The sequence below is a fragment of the Varanus komodoensis genome, unplaced genomic scaffold (assembly GCF_004798865.1).
Source record: "Varanus komodoensis strain SLA01 unplaced genomic scaffold, ASM479886v1 scaffold1, whole genome shotgun sequence".
Classification (NCBI taxonomy): domain Eukaryota; kingdom Metazoa; phylum Chordata; class Lepidosauria; order Squamata; family Varanidae; genus Varanus; species Varanus komodoensis.
Genome location: NW_025335268.1, coordinates 10783139 through 10808866, shown reverse-complemented (window position 1 = coordinate 10808866; position 25728 = coordinate 10783139). Strand labels below are relative to the sequence as shown.

General features: G+C 42.4%; 1 protein-coding gene across 1 annotated transcript in view; it reads left to right on the top strand.

Moving 5' to 3' along the window:
* Positions 1-2102: 2102 nt before the first annotated feature.
* Positions 2103-25728, top strand: part of PLB1 (phospholipase B1) — a 129020-nt gene continuing 105394 nt past the window's right edge. Inside the window, exons 1-12 of the mRNA XM_044439530.1 lie at positions 2103-2212; positions 4466-4677; positions 9269-9327; positions 10918-10972; positions 12133-12191; positions 13491-13531; positions 15341-15384; positions 17343-17424; positions 18051-18102; positions 19061-19135; positions 23166-23228; positions 24471-24553. Coding sequence (XP_044295465.1) covers positions 4635-4677; positions 9269-9327; positions 10918-10972; positions 12133-12191; positions 13491-13531; positions 15341-15384; positions 17343-17424; positions 18051-18102; positions 19061-19135; positions 23166-23228; positions 24471-24553 — 656 coding nt within the window. The 5' untranslated portion in view covers positions 2103-2212; positions 4466-4634. The remainder of the gene's footprint in view (positions 2213-4465; positions 4678-9268; positions 9328-10917; positions 10973-12132; positions 12192-13490; positions 13532-15340; positions 15385-17342; positions 17425-18050; positions 18103-19060; positions 19136-23165; positions 23229-24470; positions 24554-25728) is intronic.

Here is a 25728-nt window from a genome sequence, read left to right as displayed (position 1 = left end):
TTTCATCAATGCCATTGCCACACTGTTGCACTGCAGTTAAATAAAAGCTGTCAGGGTGTTTAAAAATGTCACAAGACTGAATTAAGTGATTGAAAGCATCTAACATGTAGTGGTTTATATATAATCCCATCCTGAGTTTATTATACTTCAGAGCCTGAATATATTTACAGTGACTAGGCGTTCAGTCATTGGAAATCTAATTTTAAAGTAGGTCTTATGCGTTGAAATATTACTTTGCTAGTCTGTTTCCTGCCTTATCATAATATCTTTTTGCTCTTGATGCTTCCCGAAAGCAACAGAAAAGGAAGTGATGGAACCAAAGTTGTGACATCTCCTTTATGTTACAAGAGCTCTTGCTATTTCCTCTCTCTTACTTTGGCCCTTGCCCATGACATGATGGAGAGGATGCAGATCTTAGGCTGGCATCAAAGGGAATGAGCTGTTCTTAAGAGTTACCTGGTAAGGATTTTTTTTTTTTTAACTGGGTGCGTAAGTCTCTGGGTTGGCCTCCATGTTGCCCATAGCCAAGTGGAAGGGAGCAGATGCTGCTTGAAATCTCTCTCCCTCTTTCAGCCTTCCCTCATCCAGTGTGCTCCAGGTGTTTTGAGCATTAACTCCCATGAGCCCTGACAGCACAGCCATTGGAGAGGAATTCTGGGACCTGCAGTCCAGAAGATGTGGAGGGCATCGGGTTGAGCAGGATCAGGAGCTGGGGTGCCAGGTTTAGCAGGGCGAATAAGGCTTATGTGAGTGGGCACTGGGGATGAGGCCTGACCTAAGGAAGTGGGCAGCAAAGAGACCCTGGAGCTGGGCTTGAGGAAGCCTGATCAGACAGAAGGGATGGAGGCGTTCTGGCATGCTGGTCCTCCCCTCCAGCAGAATTTTCAGGACTGTTGGGCTTGATGTACCATTTGCGCCTGGGGTCTCCAGCTTGGGATTGATGTACACTGTGAGTCTGGTGTGCTTCTCCTGTGTCAGCCTGTCTTCTGAGTGGCATCTAGGCTGGTCTGCTGTAACGAGTCTTACATGGGACTACTGTGAATTGGACTAGGTCCCCAACCCTGATTTAGAGCAATACTTATGGAATGCGCTCCCCAGAGAGGTCCACCTGGCACCGTCATTATTTGTTTTTCGGCGCCAGGCCAAGACCTTTTTATTTAAACGATACTTTAATAATTGTTAATTTTATTTATTGGTTTTAAATATTTTAACCAGGGTGAATCCAGTTTTTATATGTATCTGTTTATATGGTTGATTGTTTATTTATTATGTTGAAAGGCGTGCCGAGGCTTATGCAAATAGGACGGCATACCAAAAAAAAAAAAAAAAAACCAAACAAATAAATAAATACTCAGCGCATGGCACTAGAAAGCAGCTAAGAAGCACAAAGGCTACTAAGGAATAATCCATTGAGCATCAAAGGGGGGGGTACAGAACTGATCCCTCACTGTCACCCTCTATGTGCTTCCTCTGTGCCAACTGCAATTTTCATATTTTCTAGTATTTGGCGGTGGAACATCTTTCCGCTCTCCCATAAGCTGGACTTCAGGATTGTCTGGCCGAAGATGTTTTGCTACCTGAAGCAGTCCAGAGCTTATACTGCTCAAAGCCAGCCAAGTTATTTTAGTTCCTAAGACCTAAAATCCCACAACCTTCTCCCCACATTGATGTTAAAAATGCATTTGGATTAATTAATTCATTAGCATTCTACTGCCTCATGAGACCTGAGGCAGCTACCTCTTCTGCCTAAGGATGGCCCACTGCATCAATTGCTCTTCTTTCTCTTAAGCCCTCCATCTAATTTTGCTCTTCCTGGGTTTTTGTTTGCCTTAAGATCCCAGTTTGTAAGAATGCACCTCTAGAAAATGAGAACAGACTGGAAATTATCCTGAGTCATTTGATTTGAAATGCATTGACTCTCTCCCCCTCCAAATTCAAGGCTTTTATTAGGCCTAAACCGGTGCACTGTCCTAGAAAAATTTCAGTTCCCCACCACTGCTCAAGACATCTTATCCTATTGCCATTGGGCGCATTGATCAAGGCAAAGCAGCCTAGATATGTTCCATGGTGGCCAACAAGGAATGGTTTAAGGCATGAGGCATATCTCCAATGCTTCAGCTACCTCTTTTCTACAACTACAACATTGTCCTTTGTGTCTTTGAGAGAACAGCACAGAAGAATATTCAAGATCCACTCAGTAAAAACACTGAATGTAAGTACTACCTCCATTGCTTTTTCAGGGCCGGCCCTACTGTTAGGCAGGGTGAGAGTTGGGCAAGGGATGCTTGGGAAGACGTGTCTCCATGGTGATTGCTACCATCCTGAGCTGGCAGTTCAGCAGCAACAATGCCTGTTTGTTGCTGGCCAGGTCCATCTGTCCATATGTCTGTCTGTCTGTCTTGCCTTCTTGCAAAGCACCATTGACTATGCCATTAGGAAACACCTCTGACAAGGATGGCTCATTTTCTCATATTAATTTTATCTCCACTGTCATTTTTCCTCAATCTTTTGGTTCATGTTGGACTTAAAGAATGTCCCCGTTCTTATATTCAGTTCATCTTGCACTTTGAGGTTTTTTGTAATGTTCTTATGAAAATTCAGGAGCATTATCCTGCACATTTCCTCTCATACATGTACTTGTATACCTTTTGCAAGCAATTTTCCTAATATAACATTTTTATGTTATTTCCCCTAATATATACATTTTTGTATGCAACTTTCGGATTGGAAAACTCCACTACAAAATTCAGGGAAATGCAAATAGCAATGGGAAAATGGGTTCACATGGGGGGGGGGGGGTGCAAATGTTGATTCAGGTAAGCAATAATACTAGAACCTGGGCTCATCCCCTGAAGCTGATTGGTGGGAGATTTGGGGCACATAGGAAGCTCTGTTTTGCATAGCACACAGTTAAACTATGGAGTTCATTGTTATGGATGGTATTAAAAGGACATTGGAGAAATTCAAGGCTATCAGTGGCTACTAGTCTTCACGGCTGGTTCCCACCGGTTATCAGAGGCAGTGTGCCTGTGCCTACCATTTTTCTGGGGAGCGTTGCCAGGTGGAAGCTGGTGCATTTATCCTGCTTGAGGCTTCCCATGGGCAGCTGGTTTGCCAGTGAATGAACAAAATGCTGGCCTAGTGGACGGCTGGGCTGATCCAGCAGGTCTTTTCTTATCTTTATGTTAAGTTCACTTTAAAATAGGAGCTGCTGTGATGCGATTTCTAACAAACAGCAGAACAGGGTCTTCCATATGAAATGTGGAATTCAAGCAAAGCGAAATAGAAACTCGCAGTGTTTGTTTATCAAGCAGGCGTTTCCATGCTCATGTTAAACACCACAGAGTTGTGATTCCACAATAATGGTTCCAAATAAGACTTCGTTGTGCAATCACACCATCGCTTTCAGTTTCTGCTTGTGATAAAGGGCCCTTGGAGCACATTGGTGTTCTAGTATACAGGAAGGGATACAAAGGAGCTGACATGGAAACCATTTTAGTATTGTGGAGCTTTCCTACAACTTTTGTGCAATCGGCTTGTTTGCACAGCATTATTGTTTGTAGTAATTTAACTCAGAATTTATGTATTTATGTATTTATTTATTTATAGGTCACATATAATTGCTGAGGCCTTCCTAGGTGGCCAGACTGTCGTGTTTCCAAAATATTGAAAGTGTCTGTTGTATCACTAGAGTTCACTTCATTTTATTTTATTAGGTTCCCTCCCCCCCCCCCCCCCCCGGTTTCCCCTTTGAAAGACAGGTACCATTCTAGGAGCAGAGTGGCTAACTCCATGTTTTTCCTAACAAAAGTCATTGGAATCACTCTGCCCAACTGGAGCTGTTATTGGAAAGAAGACCTCCTTGGTAGGATAGGACCTCCTGTGTTCCTGAGCACAATTAAGATAAACAATGCAAACTTTGCAAGTCTATAGCTCTAAGTCAGTTAAGGTTAGACTTGGTTGACTGGCACACTCTGACCTTCCTTGACTCACGGGGAAGTTCTTGTGAAGCTTGCTTTGTTCATCTTATTTGCACAGTGGCCTTGCAAGAAGGTTTCCTCTGCAGAGCAGCTTCAGTTATGTAAAGTGTGCCCTCTTAATACCCATCTTAATATTGCATATTCACTAACACGGCATAGTTTTTTCTCTTTATTTCCACTCCTAGTAAGATACTGATTATAAAGCAATTTACCATTCTATAGAAGTCTGCAAATATAGGTGACCGGAGGAATGTAACTGATGTGGTATGTCTATTTAAATCTGATAGCCACAGAAATGAAAGCTTACATTATACCAGTGTATAAAAAATGGGAACCTGTTCTGTGTCTTTATTTAAAGGGCAAACGATCTTCCTTAAAAAAAAAAAACACTCTTCTCTCACAAACTAATGATGTATAAAGTACATGACACTTGTCTTTTTAAGCAATGGCATTGAAATGTTAATATTTTATCATTTGCTTCTAAGGCTGCATTTCAAAGGCGAAAGGCCAATAAAATTTATGACCGCTGAGTTGTCTGTTCACTAAGATATAAAAAAGAAGTTGGAAGATGAGACGGTTTCTTGACCACACATAGATCACTGTAAAGCAGAATTGAAACCTTTCCAGGAGCATTTCTTCACACAGGAGCAAAGCATGAAGAAACTGCCCATCTCCCTCTGGCTGTCCTTTTTCTTAGGTAAGGCCCTTGTCCCTTGTAACCCTTCCAGATATGTCCCAAAGGAGAGCCTTTGCTTGAACCTCAGGCAATGTATGTGGCCACATCTCTGGGAGGAGGAAAATGAACGGTACTCCAAGTCAGGTGTCTCTGTGGGTGTGTGTTGAGTTGCAGGAAAGAGTTACACCAGGGGGCTGATGGGGAGAACTGGTTGCTGCTGGTCACTTTGTGCCTTCAGGAGTCTGGCTGCAGCTGGAGGATTTGGACTGGTGGTAGAACGCAGAGATATTCAAACCGCATAGCACCATGCTCATTAAAGACCCTTACCTGCAAACTCAGCAGCATCAAAGAGGACAATAGCTTTGCTTTTTCTGTAGACCCGGGCGAGCATGAAACGCTTATTGAGTTCCACTGCTACAATATTGCATGGGTCGGATCCATATGTGCACTGGCACTGACAGAAGGAGACGTGTTCACTCCTGCCTTCCTATGGCAGCCCCTCCATCCCCTTGCAGATGCTAGATGGGGCCAGCTGCGATGTTGGAAAGGGCATCCCCAAGTGGTGGGTCCCTCCACGAGCAGAAGCGTCCCCTCCTCTTGTGCAAGGCAAATCCTGGATCCAACCCTATTGCTGTACTGCCAACAGAGCCTTCATCTTAATGGTCTGCCTTTCCCTCAGACAATCCTATGAATTTTGACTCAATGAACTGCTAGAGCTTTCTAGCCCATGCCTCATAAAGATGCATTTCTTATTGTCCTCTCTTAGGACCGAAGGACGGTTCAACCAGTTTGAAACTATTTTGTGGCTATATGTTAGGGTCTTGTGGCTGGAGGATGAAGCAGAACAGGGGGAGAGCCATGGCGGCAGCCTCAGCCAGATGCAGGCAGCGAAGTATACTCTTTCCCTTGGTATACACCTGAATTGCGGGCAATGAAGCAGGTTGGGAGACGGCTAGAGCATAGGTGGAGGAGATCACGGGATGAATCTGACCGAACACACTTGAGAGCCCATTATCGGGCCTATGCTGTGGCGGTGAGGGTGGCGAAAAAGAAGTTTTTTTTCTGCTTCCATTGCCTCCTCACAATGCCGTCTGCCGGAGTTTTTTCAAGTGGTGCAAGGCCTGGTTCGCCCGGGTCATAAGGAAGATCCGGTTCCACCCTCAAAGGCCCACTGTGATGACTTTGCCAGGCATTTCAGGGAGAAAATCGCTCAGATTCATCACGAGCTGGACACCACTAATGAATCAGAGGTTTCTGGGGAGACACCAATGCTGCCATCTGGTCCAGAATTATTGGATGAATTTAAGTTATTGCGGCCCGATGATGTGGACAAGGTGCTTGGATGAGTACGTCCCACCACTTGCCTATTGGACCCTTGCCCAATTCCAAGCACAGGATTGGGACCTGGATCTTGGAAGTGGTTAACGCTTCTCTGAGGGAGGGTCGGGTGCCTGCCCCTTTAAAGGAGGCGGTACTTTGACTGGTCCTGAAGAAAGTGTCACTGGATCCAGAGATGGCCACTAACTATACACCTGTGGCCAACATCCCGTTTCTGGGCAAGGTGTTAGAGCAGGTGGTGGCGGGACAACTCCAAGCACTCTTGGATGAAACTAGACCCATTTCAGTCCAGTTTCAGTCCCGGGTATGGTACTGAATCTGCCTTGGTCGCCCTGTACGATGACCTGTGCAGGGAGAAGGACAGGGGGAGTGCGTCCCTGTTGGTTCTCCTGGACCTCTCAGCAGCTTTCGATACCATCGACCATGGTATCCTTCTGGATAGGCTAGCGGGATTGGGGATCGGAGGCACTGCTTTGCAGTGGTTCCACTCCTATCTCAATGGCCGATTCCAGAAGGTGGTGCTGGGGGACTATGGCTCTGTGCCATGGCAGCTATGCCATGGAGTACCGCAGGGGTCCATTTTGTCCCCTTTGCTGTTTAACATCTACATGAAACCGCTGGGAGAGGTCATCAGGAGGTGTGGGCTGCGGAATCATCAGTACGCTGATGATACCCAGCTCTACCTCTCGTTTTCCACCAATCCAGGTGAGGCAGTGGCTGTGCTGAACTGATGCCTGGCTGAGGTAATGGGCTGGATGAGGGCCAATAAACTGAAGCTCAATCCAGACAAGACGGAGGTCCTGTTGGTTGGCGGATCGGGCTTCGGAGAGGGTGGATTTGACCTAGTCCTGAATGGGGTTGCACTCCCTCTTAGGGACAAGGTCTGCAGCTTAGGAGTGCTCCTCGACCTGGAGCTTTCATTGGAAGCTCAGGTGACAGCGGTGGCGAGGAGCGCTTTCCTTCAGTTTCGGCTGATTAATCAGCTGCGCCCCTACCTGGAGTACGACTGCCTGGCGACAGTGACACACGCGTTGGTGACTTCCCGTCTTGACTTCTGTAATGCGCTCTACACGGGGCTACCCTTGAAGACGGTCCGGATACTTCAATTGGTTCAAAATAGAGCTGCCAGGCTGCTGACGGGGACTGGGTGTTATGTTCACATGACTCCAGTCCTCCGTCAGCTTCACTGGCTTCCCATTGAAGTCCGGGCCCAATTCAAGGTGTTGGTGATGACCTATAAAGCCCTAAACGGCTTGGGTCCTGGTTACCTGAAGGAGCGCTTACGTCCATATATGCCTGCCCGCCCCTTGAGATCTGCGGGAGAGGCCCTTCTCCGGGAACCCTCCGTGAAAGAAATTAGGAGGGTAGGTACTCGGAGGAGGGCTTTCTCTGCGGTGGCGCCCAATCTATGGAATGCGCTCCCCAGAGAGGTCCGCCTGGCGCCGTCATTAAAAGGTTTTTGGCGCCAGGCGAAGACCTTTTTATTTAAACGTCATTTTAATTGTTAACAATATTTGCTTATTTATCTGGCCAGGGCGACTTCTTTTATATTGTTATTTATTTTATATTGTTAATTTTATATGGTTATTTTTGTATTTTATTGCATTTTATTTTGTGCTGTGAGCCGCCCGAGGCTTCGGCAAGGGGTGGCATAGAAATGTTTAAATAAATAAATAAATAAATAAATATACAGTTGCCTTTGTTGGGACTTCAGGATAGTTCTGCAGCAGCAAACTGAGCAACCTAATCACTAAGGACTGGCTTCTTCTATAGCACATTTTATTCTCATATAACCCCAGTCCTCTATCAGCTTCACTGGCTTCCCATTGAAGTCCAGGCTCAATTCAAGGTGCTGGTTATTACATATAAAGCCCTTAATGGCTTGGGACCTGGATACCTAAAGGGACGTCTTCTTCCGTATTTGCCCTCCCGCCCCCTGAGATCGGCAGCAGAGGCCCTCATCCGGGAACCCTCCGTGAAAGCCATTAGGAGGCAAAGTACCCGGAGGAGGGCCTTCTCTGCGGTGGCGCCCCGCCTATGGAATGCGCTCCCCAGAGAGGTCCGCCTGGTGCCGTCGTTATATGTTTTTCGGCACCTGGGTAAGACCTTTTTATTTCAGCAATATTTTAATAAGTTTTAATATCATGACCTATATGTTTTTTTTGCAGCCAGTGTGGGTAGATAATTTTATTTATGTTATATTTTATTGTATTTTATCTATGTGATCCATCCTGAGGCTTTCACGACAGGATGGCATATAAATACTTTAAATAAATAAATAAACAAATAAAATTTTGCCAGTGGGGAGGTGCAGAAAACAGGGACAGCAGCCAAACTATCCTGCTCCCGCATCAGTGAGTGCCTAGCCCAATCTGAAGCATTTTCAGGGAGTTACCAAAGGGAGAAACCAGCCCAGTGGTCAGTCTGTTGGGTTTGTCATGCCAAGTGTCCAAGTCAGGCAGGAGTGGCCGAGAGTGCGGTCCAGGCGGATAGAAGACGAGGCATCCATCCAGCCCAAAAGGTCAAGGCAGAGCACTGAGTCGAAATGCCACTGTCTGCCACGGAGAGCAGGGCTGTCTGGAAATCAGCACAGCATGTTGCTTTTAAGGGAGGCCCGCACGGCGTCTCCTGTTTGGACCTAGGATGCTCATGCTTGACCCTCCACCTTTCCCAAGGCTCTTCCAAAGCAATCTCGTCAGCTGCAACACGGACTTCACTGCCTGGCTCTGGCTGGGGCCAGCCATGTTGGGTCTCTCCCTCTTCAGTCAGCTGCTGACAAGCATCCCTGCTAGAATTAGGTTATTGTATTCCTATACAAATTATAGTTACTATTCCTAAATGCATCAATACAAATGAATCAGCATGTGCAAATGTTATGGTACTCAGTGCCCTCTTCTGACCTTTTGTTGCGTTAGTTCTTTTTTGTTAGAGGGGTCTGTGGTCATAGTATTTACAGTGCGGTTTTATGCATGTAAGCATAAGACGTAAGCATTTGCTGAATTCCGTGGGACTTATTCCCCAGTGTGTACAGAGTCTTAGTCATTTCTCTCTTCTTGGAACAGTGTTAAAAATCCACAGACTGTTTTTCACTGATGTATTTGTGCATGCATGTCCTCTTATTTGTATTCTGCAGCCCAAACTACACCTGAACTTAATAAATGACAATTTAAATCTACGAATATAAAATACTATATGGATCAATAGCAGATAGATCACACGAAGCAAAGTGGGGAAAGGACAGAAAATGAAAGCAAACTTTTCTTTTTTCTTAAAGGGACTTCAGCTCATATTCTGACAGCCAAGAACAATATCAAAGATGAAATGAGACTGGAGGCAAGTATTTTTTCTTCTTCTCTGTATTACTGGATGAAAGGGTGGATTGATATTTTGAACCTGGCTTGCTTTTAAATTTGATTTACCATTGAGGGCCAAAACTGAACCCTCACCTACAGATAAATCCATGGACATCCATGCATACAGGACATGATCGCATAATTGTTTATATGATACTAGGTCATCTCCCAAGGGCACGAAAGCTTTTTGAAGCTGTACTGCCAGGCCTCCACTGTTCAAGGAACCCATAGCAACCTCTTCTCCCTAGAATTTTACTTGCCTGCAGAATCTTGTGTCTGGCACTGTCTTCTTTCTTCCTTGGAAGCCGTGGTGCTACACAGGGCTGGACTAAGACATCTTGCTAGCTCAGGCAAAAGTTTAGATGGGTCCCTCAGCCTCCATTCCACATAGGGAGGCTGAGCAGACTGGCAGTCCACAGGAGAAGACAGTAATGCTAGTTGAAGGCAGAAGACCAAATATGAAATCGACTGACTGCATGAGGGAAGCCGCGGAAAGCGCTGAGCAGGGGACTCAAGGACAGGACCTGCAAGAGGGCCTTATTCATAGGGGTGCCATAACTCAGAGACAACTTGACAGTACATAACAACATAGCAACCAGACTGGCAGCTGGATCTTATTTCAACACTGGTGCCGCCCTTCACCACACCTAAGCTCACGTGGCATGTACAGCTCTGCCTTTCCATGTCTAATTTCTGCTCCCCACTCCCAGCGTCTACTGCCAGAATCTCAATTTCACTCCTACTGTCAGAACAGCTTTGTAACTACAGTGCCAGAGGCTGACTTCTGGGAAATACTCCATCATTATGAATGATGGACCCCATGTGGTGCAGTGGTTAGAATGTTGGACTGGGACTCAGGAGATCCAGGTTCTAGCCCTTATTCAACGATGAATTGACTGGGTGACTTTGTGCCAGTCACATACTCTCAGCCTAGCCTACCTCACAGGGTTGTTGTGAGGATAAAATGGAGAGGAAGAAACTCTTGTAAGCTTCCTTGCAAGAGGAAGAAGGGTGAGCTATAGATGTAATGCAACAATAGCAATAGTGATTATGATGATGCGTGTCATCTCCATACAGGGAGGTCCACTGATAATTTGGGAATCTGGAACTTCCTGAGTTCTCAAGGCTTAGAGAGAGTTCTCAGGGGAACTTGTGCATAAGAGAGTTTCCTGAAGCCTCGGAGACCACATACCATTTTCAAAAGGGTGGACAAAATGCCAACAGGCCTTGTGGGGAAACAGAATGTTCGCATGGGCAAACCTTATATTCGGAGGAAGGGGAGAGAGGATGCCCTTCTTACAAGATATCCTATTCTTGGAAAATAAGAGCAATACTTGAAATATAGGTTGAGGATGGCCATTTTGCTCACATTCATTTTCCTAAACAATGTTGTAGGTTTTGGTCATCTGGCCTATTGGAAAATATTTTCTAGGAAGAGTGAACTTGTATTGTCAGCAGTCTTGGACTGACCATCTTAATCCATCCTTGTTATCCCTCTGCCTTGTGTGACTTTAAGAATTCCACATTTTCTTTCTTTCTTTCTTTAATCATTGTTTATTCTTCTTCAAAGGGCTTTCATGATTGCTTTGTGTGGCAGCACTCCTTTCAGCCAGCCTCAAGTTCAGGTATTTGTATTTGAAATACTTATATAGAGGAAATAGTAAGACAAAAGAAGGCATTAATGAGTAAAATGTGGAAGCCAAGCGCACTTATTTACTCCAAGATGAACCATTAGAGAAGCAATTATACAATGTACACCAGTCAGTCCTCATGAATTTTCTTATTTCTCAACTTTAAAAAATTAGCTATTACAGAGTATCTCTGTGAGGCACCCTTGAATCTTGAATAAATCACTTCACTTAACAACACAGGCACTCCCCAGAAAATCATGGCTGTTTGTGCATTAAGCAAACCACAGTTGATCCAACAAATGTCTGTGGTTTATTTCTAAGTTAACTCCGAGTTGTTTAACCCATAAACAGCACAGAGTTTCAGGTTAGTGTATCATTGAAGAATCCAGGAATGGGAATTCCCAGGTCGTGTCAGAATCTAGGTAATCAAATAGGTATGCTGAAAGTTAAAGAAAAGAAGATTTTTGCTGAAAGTTAAAGAAAAGCAATGATTTTATAAGAACAGCACAGCACTACAGAAACACATTTCTGTCAGTCTGCCAGAAATTTATGCATGCCATAAAGCATAAGAGAAAGGCATAAGGAAGCACACAGTAGTTTTCCAACTTACTCTGCATTGTTTTTATAAACAAATCTTACTATAAACAGCAACATTTTACAATAAGAGCAACCTTTTACTTATCTCAAGAATTGAGGTTACAAGAATACAGGCAAAAGCAACACTTCCTGCCTCTGTTCTCTGCTTCTACACTGTTGCAATGTTCATGTTATCCCAACCTACTGTCTTCTCTTACACTGAGAGATATTCCATTTGACAATGGAAATGAGGAACATTTGGAGGCAGCATGCTTGTCACTTTGGTCATCCCCAGTAATTCCTGGGTTAAATAAACCAGGAATTGCAGCATGGTGCACAGACTGGGTTACATATACACAAGCTGAGAAATGAAAAAGAGCTGAAGATATGGTGCTAATGACAGTTACAGGGTTTTTTGGTGGGGGGGGGCGCGGCAGGGAACACTTTCAGAAGAAACGAATATAATTGCCATACAATACTTGTGGCCTGTTTTGCATCATCAGTATTCTGATCAATACAAATGGCCTTTTGAAAAACTGCCATTTTTCTAATCTGGAGCTCATGTTTTATCTCCACAGTTCACACTCTGGGACCATCAGACATTAAAACAATCGCTGCGATAGGAAGCTTGGGAAATGTGAGTACAACAATAAAGGTAAAGGTAAAGGTTTCCCCTTGACGTTAAGTCCAGTCATGCCTGACTCTCGGGGGCGGTGCTCATCTCCGTTTCCTGGCCGAGGGAGCCAGCATTTGTCTGCAGACAGTCTCCGTGGTCATGTGGCTGGCATGACTAAACACCGAAGTACACGGAACGCTGTTACCTTCCCACCAAAGTGGTACCTTTTTATCTACTTGCATTTGCATGCTTTTGAACTGCAAGGTTGGCAGGAGCTGGGACGGAGCAATGGGAGCTCACCCCATTGTGCAGATTTGAACCAGCGACCTTTCGATCAACCAGCCCAGCAGCACAGTGGTTTAAACCACTGCGCCACCTGCAGTCCCTTGAGTACAACAATAAATGCTGTCAAAAAGGGGATTATGCAAGTGAAGATAAATTGGTCTTTAACCAAGCGAGAGCCAACGAGGTGCAGTGGTTCAGAGCGTGTGACTGGGACTGAGGCAATCCAGGTTCTAGTCCCCACTCAGCCATGGAGCACCTGGGTGATGCTGGGCCAGTCACAGACTCTCAGCCCAGCCTACCTCACAAGAAGCAATTATACAATTGTTGCGGTTGTGGGCATAAGATTGAAAGCAGGAGGAGGAGAATGATGTAAGCCACTTTCAGTCCTTTAAAACAGAAAAATGCAGGCCATAAATCTCATAAATAAATAAAACAAATGATTTGAATAATTTAGACTGCTGCATGAGGTTATATTTTAGTTGTAAAATGTGAACAAAAAATGTCGGTCTAGATGTTTGAGGTTTTAATCATAGCCAAACAGACAATGTTGTTCTCCCACAGAGAAACTTCACTGTACCTGTAGACAACTGGAAGTTTCAAGTCAATCTGTGTCAAAAGCTTCACCTCTAGAAGGCCAGTACAAGCTAGATGAATGGAGTATACATGGTTCCATATTTTATTTCTTAGTAATAGGTTGTCACTACACAATCAGACTGTAATATTCTTTACAGAATTAAGGCCTGTGACTGGAATTTAAAATCCTTTAAAATTCTTAGAATAAGGAAGCCTGGCAGTCCTCCTTATTTAGCTGTGTGTTTCCCCAGGTAACCTTCTATGTTTTCCCCTTTCCCTAGTCATACAGGCACAATAATCTCCGCTGCAGTTCCCCCCTTGGTGCTAGAGATGGATTGAAGGGCAGGTTTACAGGGAAAGATGGAAAGTTGTATTTCAGCCATTCACATTTCACTGTATGTTCCTCAACTTAGTTATATTTGTTTTATTACTGACACTTTTATGGTACGTATTTAATTACAGATTGGGAATTCCAGAGTGGACCAAGCAGACCCACTCCAAAGGTATCACTTTTCATCCTGTTCATAAAACATGTTTGACCCCTGCCAAGGTGCTCCAGCTTTGCCATGTGCTTCGGTCACTTTACCTATTGTGCAAGATGCCTGATTCTGGTAGCAGCCAGTGTGGAAGAGGGACCAGTGTGGGCTGCTTGGCACCTTCTGTAAATCCAGGTCAAGCTGCCAAGCCAGTCCTATAAAGAATAGTGAGATAATAGAAGAAAGGTGTTATCCTATGCATGTTTGGAGATGCCTAAACAGGAAGAGGGTTGCACCCGGAATGTCATAAGGAGATGACAAAACCTGTTATTTTGACTTCTTTTTTTTAAAGAAATGGAATCCCCTTCTATCAAGCAATGTGTGAAGCAGGCCTTCTTCATAGTCAATCCACCTTAGTGAAATGAGCTGGAGTTAAATGGCTTTCAGGCATAATTTCAATCCTAATATTATTTATTTTGAGGGGGAAAATAGAGCTGCAGATAATTAAGCACTCTAAACCCTGAGTATTACTTCATACTTTACTATAAGATTTGCAAGATGGGGTGTGTGGGAAATTTCAGGAGGCCTGCACTTGACAAGAGCACCCCAAATGCAAGCAGCTATGCTGGTCCACACCAACAAACTAGTTCAAGCCATTTTCATCTCCTCCAGGAGCAAGTCTGTTGTAAACCTCATGGAGCTTCGGTCCATTCAGGAGCAAACCGCTCCTCAGATGCTTCACAGTGCAGCAAGGAGCAGTATAGTATTGCTGGGGGAAATTATTTGCACAGAGTTACTGTGAGGTGTGCAGCTAAGTTCAGAGGGAATCCTGAGGGGATGGGGGTGTGTGTGGAAGAAATCAGAACCCCTGCTAATTAAAAAGTACCCATGCTAATGTCAGCAAGGCCTGGTTCCACTGTATCACTGATAGCAACCTAATTCCTTCCACATATTTGGAACGGCAGCACCATTGGCTCCAATCAGCATGGACGATGGCAAGGGTTTATGGGAGCTGTAGCCCAAAATCTTACCAGGTTGCCTTCACCTCTTGAACAGTGAAGTTTATTTTTCAGTTTCTTTGGAAGAATTAATAAAAATAACTTAAGCCAAAGAAAATCAGTAAGCCCCAATCTAAAGTACATAGTACACCAAATTATTGCAACAGTATTCCAGCTGTCCATTTAGATGAGGAAAACAGCTTCTGGTGGAGGAAAGTGTAAAAATTTCATAGCCCTTTTTGGCATGCTATTTCCTGACTCTAAATCTACTCCCAGGGTTTTAAATGTTGAACATGCACACACATTTAAATCCCTCAGCAGTATGGGGGTTGTTGTTGGTGGGGAGTCTTGCTAAGGTAACTTAGAGCTGGACATTAACAGGAGGGGCAAAGGGCCAGATCTCCCCCAGAAATGTATTTGTCCTGCTCTGAATGGGTCTTTGTGTTACCAAATGATGCATTGGGCTGCTATTCTATGTATTTGCATGAACCATTTGGTTTGGCCTTCATTCTTACACTGAATCACAAAGATTCTATCAGACAATGGAAACCAAAAAGTAGATGGTTGTTAAATTAATAGGAGTTCCTTCTACTTTGTAATGAATGAAGCCAATGAGCCCGAGACTTGGCATGTAGGCCAAATCCAAAGTGATGTTCCTTCCCTGTTTAGGCCACCTGTGCCACATTGTAAGCTTGTGTTATGTTGAAACTCAAGACTGTTTTCAAAAGTAGGAGTGGGGTGGGGTGAAGGAGCCAAAGAAGAAAAAAAGACCTGATACGTTTGCACATATTTTCTCCTGCATGCTATAAAAATGATTGATTGATTTTTCTGCTTATAGAAGAGAGAGGGATCTTATCCAGACAAGCATGAAAACACTAACAGGTATGTTTTATTATTTACATCTTTGAAAAAGGTTTATCACATGGTTCAATGGCCAAATATTCCAAAAAATGGTGTTGCCTACAGAATTTTACTTAGCCATGTGATCACAGAATCATAGAGTTGGCTGGGGCCTGTAGGCTTTCTACTCTAGCACCCCTCCTTTGAGTTAGAATGTCTTCAACGGATGGCCTTTCTCCCAAGTAGGCGATCCTACCATTTCCCTAGGTAATTGATTCCATCATCAAACAATTCTTACCATTAAAAAGTTTATCTACCAAAATCTACCATCCTGTAACTAAAGTCCCTTACATCAAGTTCTGTCCCTGAAGCAACAGTCCTTGCTCTTTTTGATGTGATAGCCCTTCTGATATTTAAATATTGCTATCTTATTTATTTATGTATCGCATTTGTATGCTGCCCCATAGTCAAAGGCTCTCTGGACAGCTCATAGTGCAATATAAATATATTTAGAATACAGATAAAAATAAATAACAATAATAAACAAACCATGAAACATAATAAAATTAAAATACAATATAAATCCAACCATATAAATATAAATACAACCATATATACATTACAACCATATTCCCCCTTTTTCTTCAGTTCTGCAGACTAAACTCACATACTCCCACCAACCTTACCTCAGAGAACTTATTTTCCATTCCCCATCCCACCCCATATTCATGTCTGTCTATTTCCTTCTTGAAGTGCTTTACCCAGAACTGGATTCAGTTTTCAAGCTGAGATTGCAGTAGTGCAGAGTAAAGTAAAACAATTACTTCTTGTGATTTGGAAACAATGGTTCTATTAATGAGGGCTAAAACAGTGTTAAACCTTTTTGCATCAACATCATACTTCTGACACATTCAGCTTGTGATCAGCAACAATCCTGAAACCATTTTTACAGGTACTGCTGCCAAGCCAGGTATTCCCCTTCTACGTTAGTGCATCTCAATTTTGTTTTGTTGCTTAAATGCGAAACATAGCATTTCCTCTGCACAATTTAATTTTGTTGGTCTTAGCCCACTACTACATTTTATTACGTGCGTTTGCAATGTTATGCCTGTCTTCTGAGGTGTTAGTTATGCCTCCCAGTTTTTCATTATCTGCACACCTGGGTAGTCTTCCATCCACACCTTCATCTAAGTCGTTGATAAAAATGTTGAAGAACACCAGTCACAAACCAGATCCTCTTGACACCCTGTCCAAACATTTTGAGTTTGGTTTTCCAGCTATCAGTTTTTCATTTTATTTATTTCTCAGCCCGCTTTTTTGAAAGCATTCGGAAAGTGGTTCCAATAATAGCAGTAGCATATTTTCAACAATGTGCATTGTTATTTGCATATTGGGTCTAAACGGCTTGGGTCCTGGTCCTGGTTACCTGAAGAAGCGCTTACATCCATATATGCCCGACCGCCCCTTGAGATCTGCGGGAGAGGCCCTTCTCTGGGAACCCTCCGTGAAAGAAATTAGGAGGGTAGGTACTTGGAGGAGGGCTTTCTCTGCGGTGGCGCCCAATCTATGGAATGCGCTCCCCAGAGAGGTCCGCCTGGCGCCATCGTTATTTGTTTTTCGGCGCCAGGCGAAGACCTTTTTATTTAAGTGTCATTTTAATTGTTAACAATATTTGCTTATTTATCTGGCCAGGGCGACTTCTTTTATATTTTATATTTTTTATTTATTTTATAATGTTAATGTTAATTTTATATTGTTATTTTTGTATTTTATTGTATTTTATTGTGTTGTAAGCCGCCCCGAGGCTTCGGCCAGGGGCGGCATAGAAATGTTCTAATAAAATAAAATAAAATTTTTTTGCCACAGTAGGCCTCCATTCCCTACTTCCTTACATACCAGCTAGAAACTGAGTGATCACTGGCCATCTAATTCCAAGCTATATTTAGACAAGCAGATCCAGAGCCTATGAATATGCCAAACAGAATGTGTGTCTCTTCCAGCTCTTGTTAGCAGATTTAATCCTTCTGTGCAATATCACTCTGCTCTTGCAAACAGCAGGGCTCCATCAAGAAATGGAACTACGTAAGTTCTAGTTTTATTTTTGTTCCTGTTTATTGTTTACTGGAGGTCATCATTTTAGCCATAGTAGTTATTGCAAATAAAAACTTCCTAGTTATACACAAACCAGGAATTTAAACATGACCAAAGCAGACCAATGACCTCATGATGTCATAGACCAAATGTCTACTCTGTTGCCTTCTGTGCAATGCATGCTGGTACCATATACTGCAATGGAGAACATGGCCTCTGGCCTGTGCTATTCTGCATTGAAACAAGCTTCTACCAAAAGTTACCAACACTGTACTTGAAGAAAAGAAGAATTCTGTTCTGTGTAAATTGTTCTGATCTGAATGTTTAATTATGGACAGTTTGTTTTGTTTGGGTTAATTGTGAACAGTGGTAAAAGCCTCTGCAGAAAACTGAAGTCCTGCTTCTGATCACTGGGTGTCTGTGATATCCTTTCCCCTTGACTTTTAAGAATCCAATGTCATGTTGAAGCAAAGGACAATAGAGGAGTGTGGCACAATGCAAACAATGTAGGACAGGAGGCTGTCATGGCTGTTAATGTAGCTAGAATTTCATGTGCATGCATCAGAAGGTAGGAGGCTTGTCCGCTTGACCATTTTTCTTTTCCATTTCTGATTCAGGAATCTCTTTGATCAAGCTAAAGAACTTGTGAAGACTATGAAAGAGAGCAAGGTATGCAAGCACTGAGCTGATGTAGCCAACAAAGGTTTATGTTTGTAGTAGGGTTTTGCATTTTGAGTAGTTTTCATGCTGGCCAAAGACAGCTTGCCGCCTGTGGTGAAGTCCAAATGGTGCTTGGACCCAACAATTTAAGAAGTCTTGCTGCACCATTCAGCTGTCTTCTGTCTCCCCTCAGAGTGCTGCCTGAAGCAGCTCACTTCATCCTATTTCATGGAAGGGCCAGCCCAAAGTTGTTTGAGTGATTTGAAACTCATCTCATGGGTAACTTCTTCATATTAAAAAGCATACAGAAATCAGGCCTCAGGTAATTACATTGTTTTAGGGCCTCTAATTTCTTAGGGTTATATTAGCTACAATGGTTAATGCAGTCCTGAATACACATTACACTGAATGGAGAGAATAGTACAGTAGAAAATGGCTTCACTTTAGTTCTAATATGAATGACATGTTATCTACATCTCTCACAATAAGGTTAGGCTACAACAATGTGTTGTTGTCACAAAGAGCCAGTGTGGCATAGTGGTTAGTGTGTCAGATTGAGACTTGGTGCGATCCGGGTTCTAGTCCCCACTCAGCCATGAAACTCACTGGGTGACTTTAGTCCAATCTACCTTACAGAGTTGTTATGAGAATAAAATAGAGAAAAAGAGCATATATAAGCCCCCCTTGGGTTCCTTACAAGGGGGTCGGAACAGGAGATAAACTATTAAATAAAAAAAGAATTCAAGCTTGTTAATTTTTCTATGAACAGCCTTCATAGGAAACAGTCAAATGTCACTAGATTACTGTCAGGTCTGTAGAATTTCCAGTTAGCATGAATGGCACAAGTCAAAACTCCGTGAATGTTAATTTTGGCAAGCCTAAAGGCAGGAAAGCATCCTACTTGAGTCTCATTTCCTCATCGATTTGCAGTGTGACAGCTTTTTTTCTTGTGCTTTTTCCTCTCCAGGAGATAGATTACCAAAACGACTGGAAGCTAATTACAGTTTTTAACCCATGTCCTTTCCAGGCCTCCATCTCTCAGGTAAGAAGCAAATGCTTTGGCTTAGCAGATGGACCAAGCAATTGAGTTCTGAAACATGGATTAAGTTATAACACTTTGATATTATTATGGAAGTCTCCACTTTTTTTTAATAGGAAGCACAAAACTTTTTTCAACATCTGCCCTCCTTTCCTTATATCTTACTATTAATAGTTTTTCAAAGTGCACCTTGCTTTAGTTCTTCTTATGCCTTGTTAGCTGTTCTTTAGGATGGCATATAAAATCCTATATATGACTAGGCTCAGGCTGATGATTGTTATGGCAGCTTGCTGCTATCCATTTGTGTTGGCCTACAATTCCAGCATTCTTCAGCTACCTGTAAACCTGGAAACTGAAACAGGTGCATATACACACCTGAACTTAGCCAAAAGGCCAAGAAGCAAGAACAGGTACATGCACTGATCAGCGGCAGTCGTGTGACAGGACCTGTGGGTATTTGAGAGTGGCTGTCCTCCTCAAACAAGCCATGCTGGCAGGGTTGGGATGGCAAGTTAAGCTGCCCAAGCAACAACTAGGGAAAACCAGTGTGAGTTACTTCCCTTGCTGCAATGCAGTTGTGTGAACTGGCCCTTTGTCTTCAGGTATCTGAAGTTGTTTCTTTTCCAAAAGGCTTTTGATTTTACTACATTATGACAGTTTCTAGTTCTGGCACTCTTGGCTTGTTTTTGTGCCTTCTACTCTTGATGTGTTGTTATTTTTATATATTTATTGCAAGTTAATAATTAAATGATCTTGTTAGCCACTTTGTACATCTCCACTTGGAGTGAAAATTGTGGGAAATGCACCGCATTCTAAATAAACAAATAAATGAATCACAGACCATGTTGAAAGGGTTGTATATGAATCTGGACTTACTGTAAATAGCTGCATTTATATACTGACCTTCGGGTTTGTTTTTGATGTCTCTGCATACTTTTCTTTGCCCCATCATACTGAACATTTAAAACATTTGGTGTATAAACATTTCTGCTTTTTTCTCACAGTTAATCAACCTCAAACATACACAGTTTGAATGTAGCTTGAACCAAATGAAGTTAGGCAATTTTTCTTCCCTCTGGTCTAATTTTTCTCTCTGCCAATTGAATGCATATCTTTTCTACCTGGTCCATAAAAATTCTTCCAAAGAACAGCTTTTAAAATTATTATTATTATGTTGCCTTTGGTGTGCACATTGCACCGAAGAGTTCTCTTTCCTTTTCCTTTTTATGAAATTTCTCTAAATGGCAAGCTCTGCATCATCCTCTCCTCAGGGCTTTAATCAGCTCTCTGCAAATTACTTTGTTTGAAGTCTGCAGAGGTGATAACTATGTACGAATATTTGAAAGGCAGTTGTTACCCCCAATTCTCTAAAATGCCCAAGAATGGAATCCTCAAACGACTTGCTTTGGAACAGTCCTTTCTGGCTTGGGGCAGTGGCGGGGGGAGCCAAACAAACAGAAAGGTAAATTTCTTGTAATTGCAATGAAATGATTCAGTTGAAGAGGACCAAGGAAGCACATACACCAAAGATGCTCTCCTGCCTTTACTTTTATGAATTTCTAGTCCAGCTCAACCTAGGCAAGGGCCTGGGATTAGTAAAGATACTTACAGCACAGTTTTATGCATCTCCGTAAGACACTTTGAGTTCAGTGGGACTTACTTCCAGGTAACTGTGCATAGGACAGCAGTGCACATTACAAGGCTGCATAGCGCAAAGCTACAAACCCTTAGCAGAAAACTGGGCTGAGATAAGTCCTACTAGGGATTTGGATGGTATCAGACGCGGCTCTGCAGCAAGAGCCTCCATAGCTCGTAACAGCAAGGAAGCCTGTAAGCTACTCTCAGCTAACCTGCTGCAGCCAGTTGACTGGTTTAGCAGTTGCTGGGTGGTCTTATGGAGGGTTTGTGAGTCAATGTGGTAGAGCTTATGCTTTGCACACAGACATTCGCTAGTCAACCTTGGCATTTCCAGGTAGAGCTGGAAAAAACCTATAACATATAGGTTCAGTTGCTGGCCACTATCTGTCAGGTCATCATTCCAAGACCTCCTATAGTCTTGGTTCCTGCAACAAAGGTACCTGACAGACAATTATAGTGACCTGGTGATTATGTCTGGCAAAACCCAGTATTTTAATTATATTATATATTATCTGATCACTGCTTGCTTGCTACCTCCCAAAGAATGTCACCTCTAGACCTTCTTGTTTGGGGCCAATCTGCGGACCATTTTTTATGATGTATAAAAATTTGTGATTATCACATCAGAGTTGAGAGGGATCTTTCAGTTCTAGGTAAGAACAGTCTCTGTTCACTCACGCTTAAATGGCCTAATCCTACCTTTCATAGTAGTTGTTTAGTCTAGAGTTGCTATTCTTATTTTTACGGATTTTTTAAAACAGAAAATCTAGACAATATGATAGCCAACCAGCTGGATTCTTGTATTTTCTGTTTAATTCTCCATCTTTTTTCCATAATGTAGGTTGTGACTTTTTTCAGCATCAGCATACAGCATTGTAGAGGTCATTTGGGGCTACTGTGCCTTTAATTAATAGTTCCCTTACCTGGAAGCTTCTAATTGTTTTCTATTCACTGTAGTTCAGGGGTTAAAGAAAAATTGCTATAGCATTGTCTCATAGCCAAATCCTGAGCATAAGAATAGAAAAAAAACCCCTTTAATTACTGTTTCCCTCTCATTGTTTTCTTTTTCTGTCTTTACTGTGAAATAATGCTATTTTCCCAATAACAAAAAAGAGAGAAAGTATAGAAAATCCATAATTAATGCTTCCTACTGACAGGTAATCGGACTATGGGGCAATTATGAAATGAATAAGAATAAATTTGTTACTAATTTCCCAGCTGCACTTAATAGAACAAATTAGAGGCAGAAGTCATGAGGAGAAGTTTTTAATCATAGTTGCAGGGTGGGACTTGCTGTTGCTTAAGCACCGTATAAGGATCTTGGCGAAAAGAGTGGCTACTGGTGGATAATGTGATACTATATTAAATGCCAGGTGGGACCAACATTTTAACGCCACTGTTAGCTGTGTGCCTCAGCAGTGCTCTAGGAACCTCTTGGGAAACTCAGCTCTCTTAAATATAGTCCAGGTGATGGATGGAAGCAGAACTAAACAAAGCAGCTATTTTGTGATAACATCTCTTTCTCATTATGTTTGCATGTAAAACATATACTGTGAAAGATATTGGTTCTCCTTAATTTCATGGCATCTGAATGGGACATAAAGTGTTTGTTCAGGGTCTTCTATCATACAAACCTGACAGTTATTTATGTCAGGGGATGAGGATCAGTATTTATTTATTATATTTATATCCTACCTTTTCCCATTGTGGTACTCAAGGTGGCTACATGTGGTTCCCACGTAATCTCTCCTCCAAGCTCAGGTCAGCCCCAGGCCTGCTTAGCTTCAGGATGTGGTGGATGTCTTGTATGCCTTCAGGCCATATTCTGAAAGGACAGGATCATCCAGTGTCTGAAAGTCATTCAGAGCAGGAGATTATGAACCTTGGCTTACACCAGAATAAGACTGCTTTGCAGGATATGGCTGAAAGTCACAAATGTTGGTAAAGGACCATGTAGGGAGTGGTGGCCTGCATAAATCAAACATGTTTTTCATTGCCCTGGTTTGCAAGATCAAAGCAAGCTTGCTTGAACTGGTGTATGCTGATATGTGCTGGGTGCTATTGGCCTAACATTCTGCCCAGGCACAACCCGTCCAAGCCCAAGTGGGATGGCTTATTTGAGGAGGAGACAACCCTTGAATAGCCCTTGGCTGTTTATGTAGCATTTTCAGAAGGATAGCAGGATTGCTGTGGCAAGGAGGGGGTAGAAACTTTCTCATTCTCAGAACAATGGAGGCAGCATGAATCTGGAACTAACACCATCTTAGTTGTATTTGAGAACAAATAAAGTGATGGGGATGAAGGGAGATGTCACTTTGAAACTTTTTCTCTATAATAAAAAGGAATAATCAGATTTTCATCCATTATCTCACATACATTCTTCTATTTTCAACAGGAGACTTCCCAACTTGACAGCATTAAAGCACTTGAAGCAGTTCTGGATTTTTTACAAACAGAAGTAAGAACTATTTGGGAGATTCAAAGTATTTCTAATACATAGTTCAAACATATTAGCTGGTTTGTTTGTTTGATCCCATAGTATCTATTCCAAGCTGCCTTACAGTATAGTTGGAGCACCATCATAAAATATGTAACTGTTCAATTAAAATCTGTAAATTAATAAAATGATTAACACACTCTCTCAATCTCTCTCTCTCTTTCTCTCTGTGCATGTGAGAGAGAAAGAGTGAGAGCGAGAGAGCAGGAGACCGCATGTATAGAGGCCTGAAGGAAAGGGAAAGAGTTCTACTGTTGTTCCAGTTTATGCATCTTCATCATTTTGTCAATGTAAACCAAATTAGACAGGGTAATGTAAACCAAATGCATAACTGCAGCGCAGCAGATGTGAATGGAAGGAAGTGGTAACCAGAGTGAAACAACTGTATGGTCCTTCCCTTTTATCCAAGCCTCCCCCCCACCCCCACCCCCTTCTCTCTAATGCACATGCACACAGAACACAGCAGAGCAGACTACTGCTTTTTAAACTACTTCACCATTCAGGACATCATTACAAAATATATAGGTACTTCAATTGGGGAATGCCCAACTTTCTTGTGCTTCCGTCTGTCCAGGAAACTTATATGCAAATATCTGATAAATGCACATGCAGGCACACCCTCACTACAGTGTCCTATAAGTGTAACTCAATCCAGACCTTTGGACTTCCATCTCACTTTTGTAGACTTTCACCTCATCAGATGCCTTCATTTATCAGTGACCTAATGGGCCCTAACTTAACATGGCTTAGCTTCTATGTCTAGCAGAAGAGTAATAGCAGAATGCTAAACTTGTTAAAACCTGAGCTGTGAAGAAATAGTCTGAGCATTTATACCCTGGCATGTTAAAGTTATAGTTCTATCACAACTACAGGGACAAAATGGAGTCTGCTTCTGCTGTCTTGATAGTGAAGATAGTTGCATGCCCAGTTGGCTGCTACTCTCTGGATGGTCGTTTGGCCTCCCGGGCTTTGGGTGCCCCACTTTGGCCCCGTCCGAAGCTGCACCACAGCAGGAATGCGGAAGTGGGTTTCGCTCAGGGGAATGTTCTGCAAGCATGCAATGCCCTGGGGATGATCTGAGAGAGAGAGAGAGGAACTAAAACAGTGTTGGATACTAGTGGAACAGCAAATTAAAAACAATATTAATGTTTAAAAGGAATAACCATTTCTAGTTTTGCTAATCTTGTCCATTTATCCTAATAGATTCCCAAAGCCTTTGTAAACCTGATGGATTCTGCTCTGTTCACTGGCTCATCCCTTTCACACACTGATCCAAATGATATCAGGTAAAGCCAAAGTTCTAAATATTTAAAGTCCAGAATGTATTTTTATATTCTTGGACATTTATTGTTCATTTTTCTACAGGGACTTATGGTAGAAATAGTCCTGTACTGTATAGTTTATCAGTTATGATCCTGGTTGTGGTTGTGAAAGATTTCACCCTAATCTTCCAACCCTCAGTCAGTGCGAGAGATCATAACTTCCAGGGTAGACTGTCCTTGGTATGCCAAAAGTGATGACCAGCACGTGTGAATCTTCCCCTTTCAACTACTTGGGCCTATTGGCCAGTTTTACAGTGTGATCCTGTATGTATTTGCTGAGAAGTGAGGTACTGTGTTAAATGTGTTTAGTATTGTGGCCTTAGCTTATATGTTTTAGCTTTCAGCTAACACCTTTTTCTTGTCCCCAGACTGAATGTTATATAAACATTAGCTAACAAATTTTGCTTACTTGAACATGTCAAACAAATGTTTGGGTTACATTCTGTTTCACCTGGAGAATCCATTACTGCACTACAAAAAAAGAACATCTTTCTTTACAAAGTAGTGTGGTGACAGTGAGAGAGGCAGTGTGGTGTAGTGGTTAAGGGTGCGGGACTGGGACTCAGGTGAACTGGGTTCTGATCCTCACTCAGACATGGACCCAACTGGGTGCCTTTGGGCCAGTCACAGACTCTCAGTGCAACACACCTCACAGGGTTGTTGTTGTGAGGATAAGACTGAGGGCATGAGAAGGAGAATGATGTAAGCTGCTTTGAATTCTTTGTAAGAAAAAAGGCAGGTTATAAATCCAATAAATGAACACATAGGCCTCTTCTTTATAAAAAGTAGTTTATATGTGTTTTGAGGAATCTACATTTCTGGGGATCTAAGGCATTATGTGTTTCTGTCTAGGAATGGAAATAAGAATTACACTGCTTTGCTTGTTGAAAGTAACATCTGCTAATTTCTGGAGAGTTTCAGCATTGCTTTTTTTTTAAAATTGTGTTGCAAAGGGAACCAAACCACAGCAAGAAAAGAAGATAAAATAAACCAACATATTACAGGTTTATTGGATAAGATTTGGAAAGCTCCATAGCACTTATTCTCTCCCTCTGTGTGTGTTGTATCTCCCTATAAGTGTATAGCAAAATATAATACTGTAATTAAAAATGATTTTGCATAAACTTTAACAAAGGCAG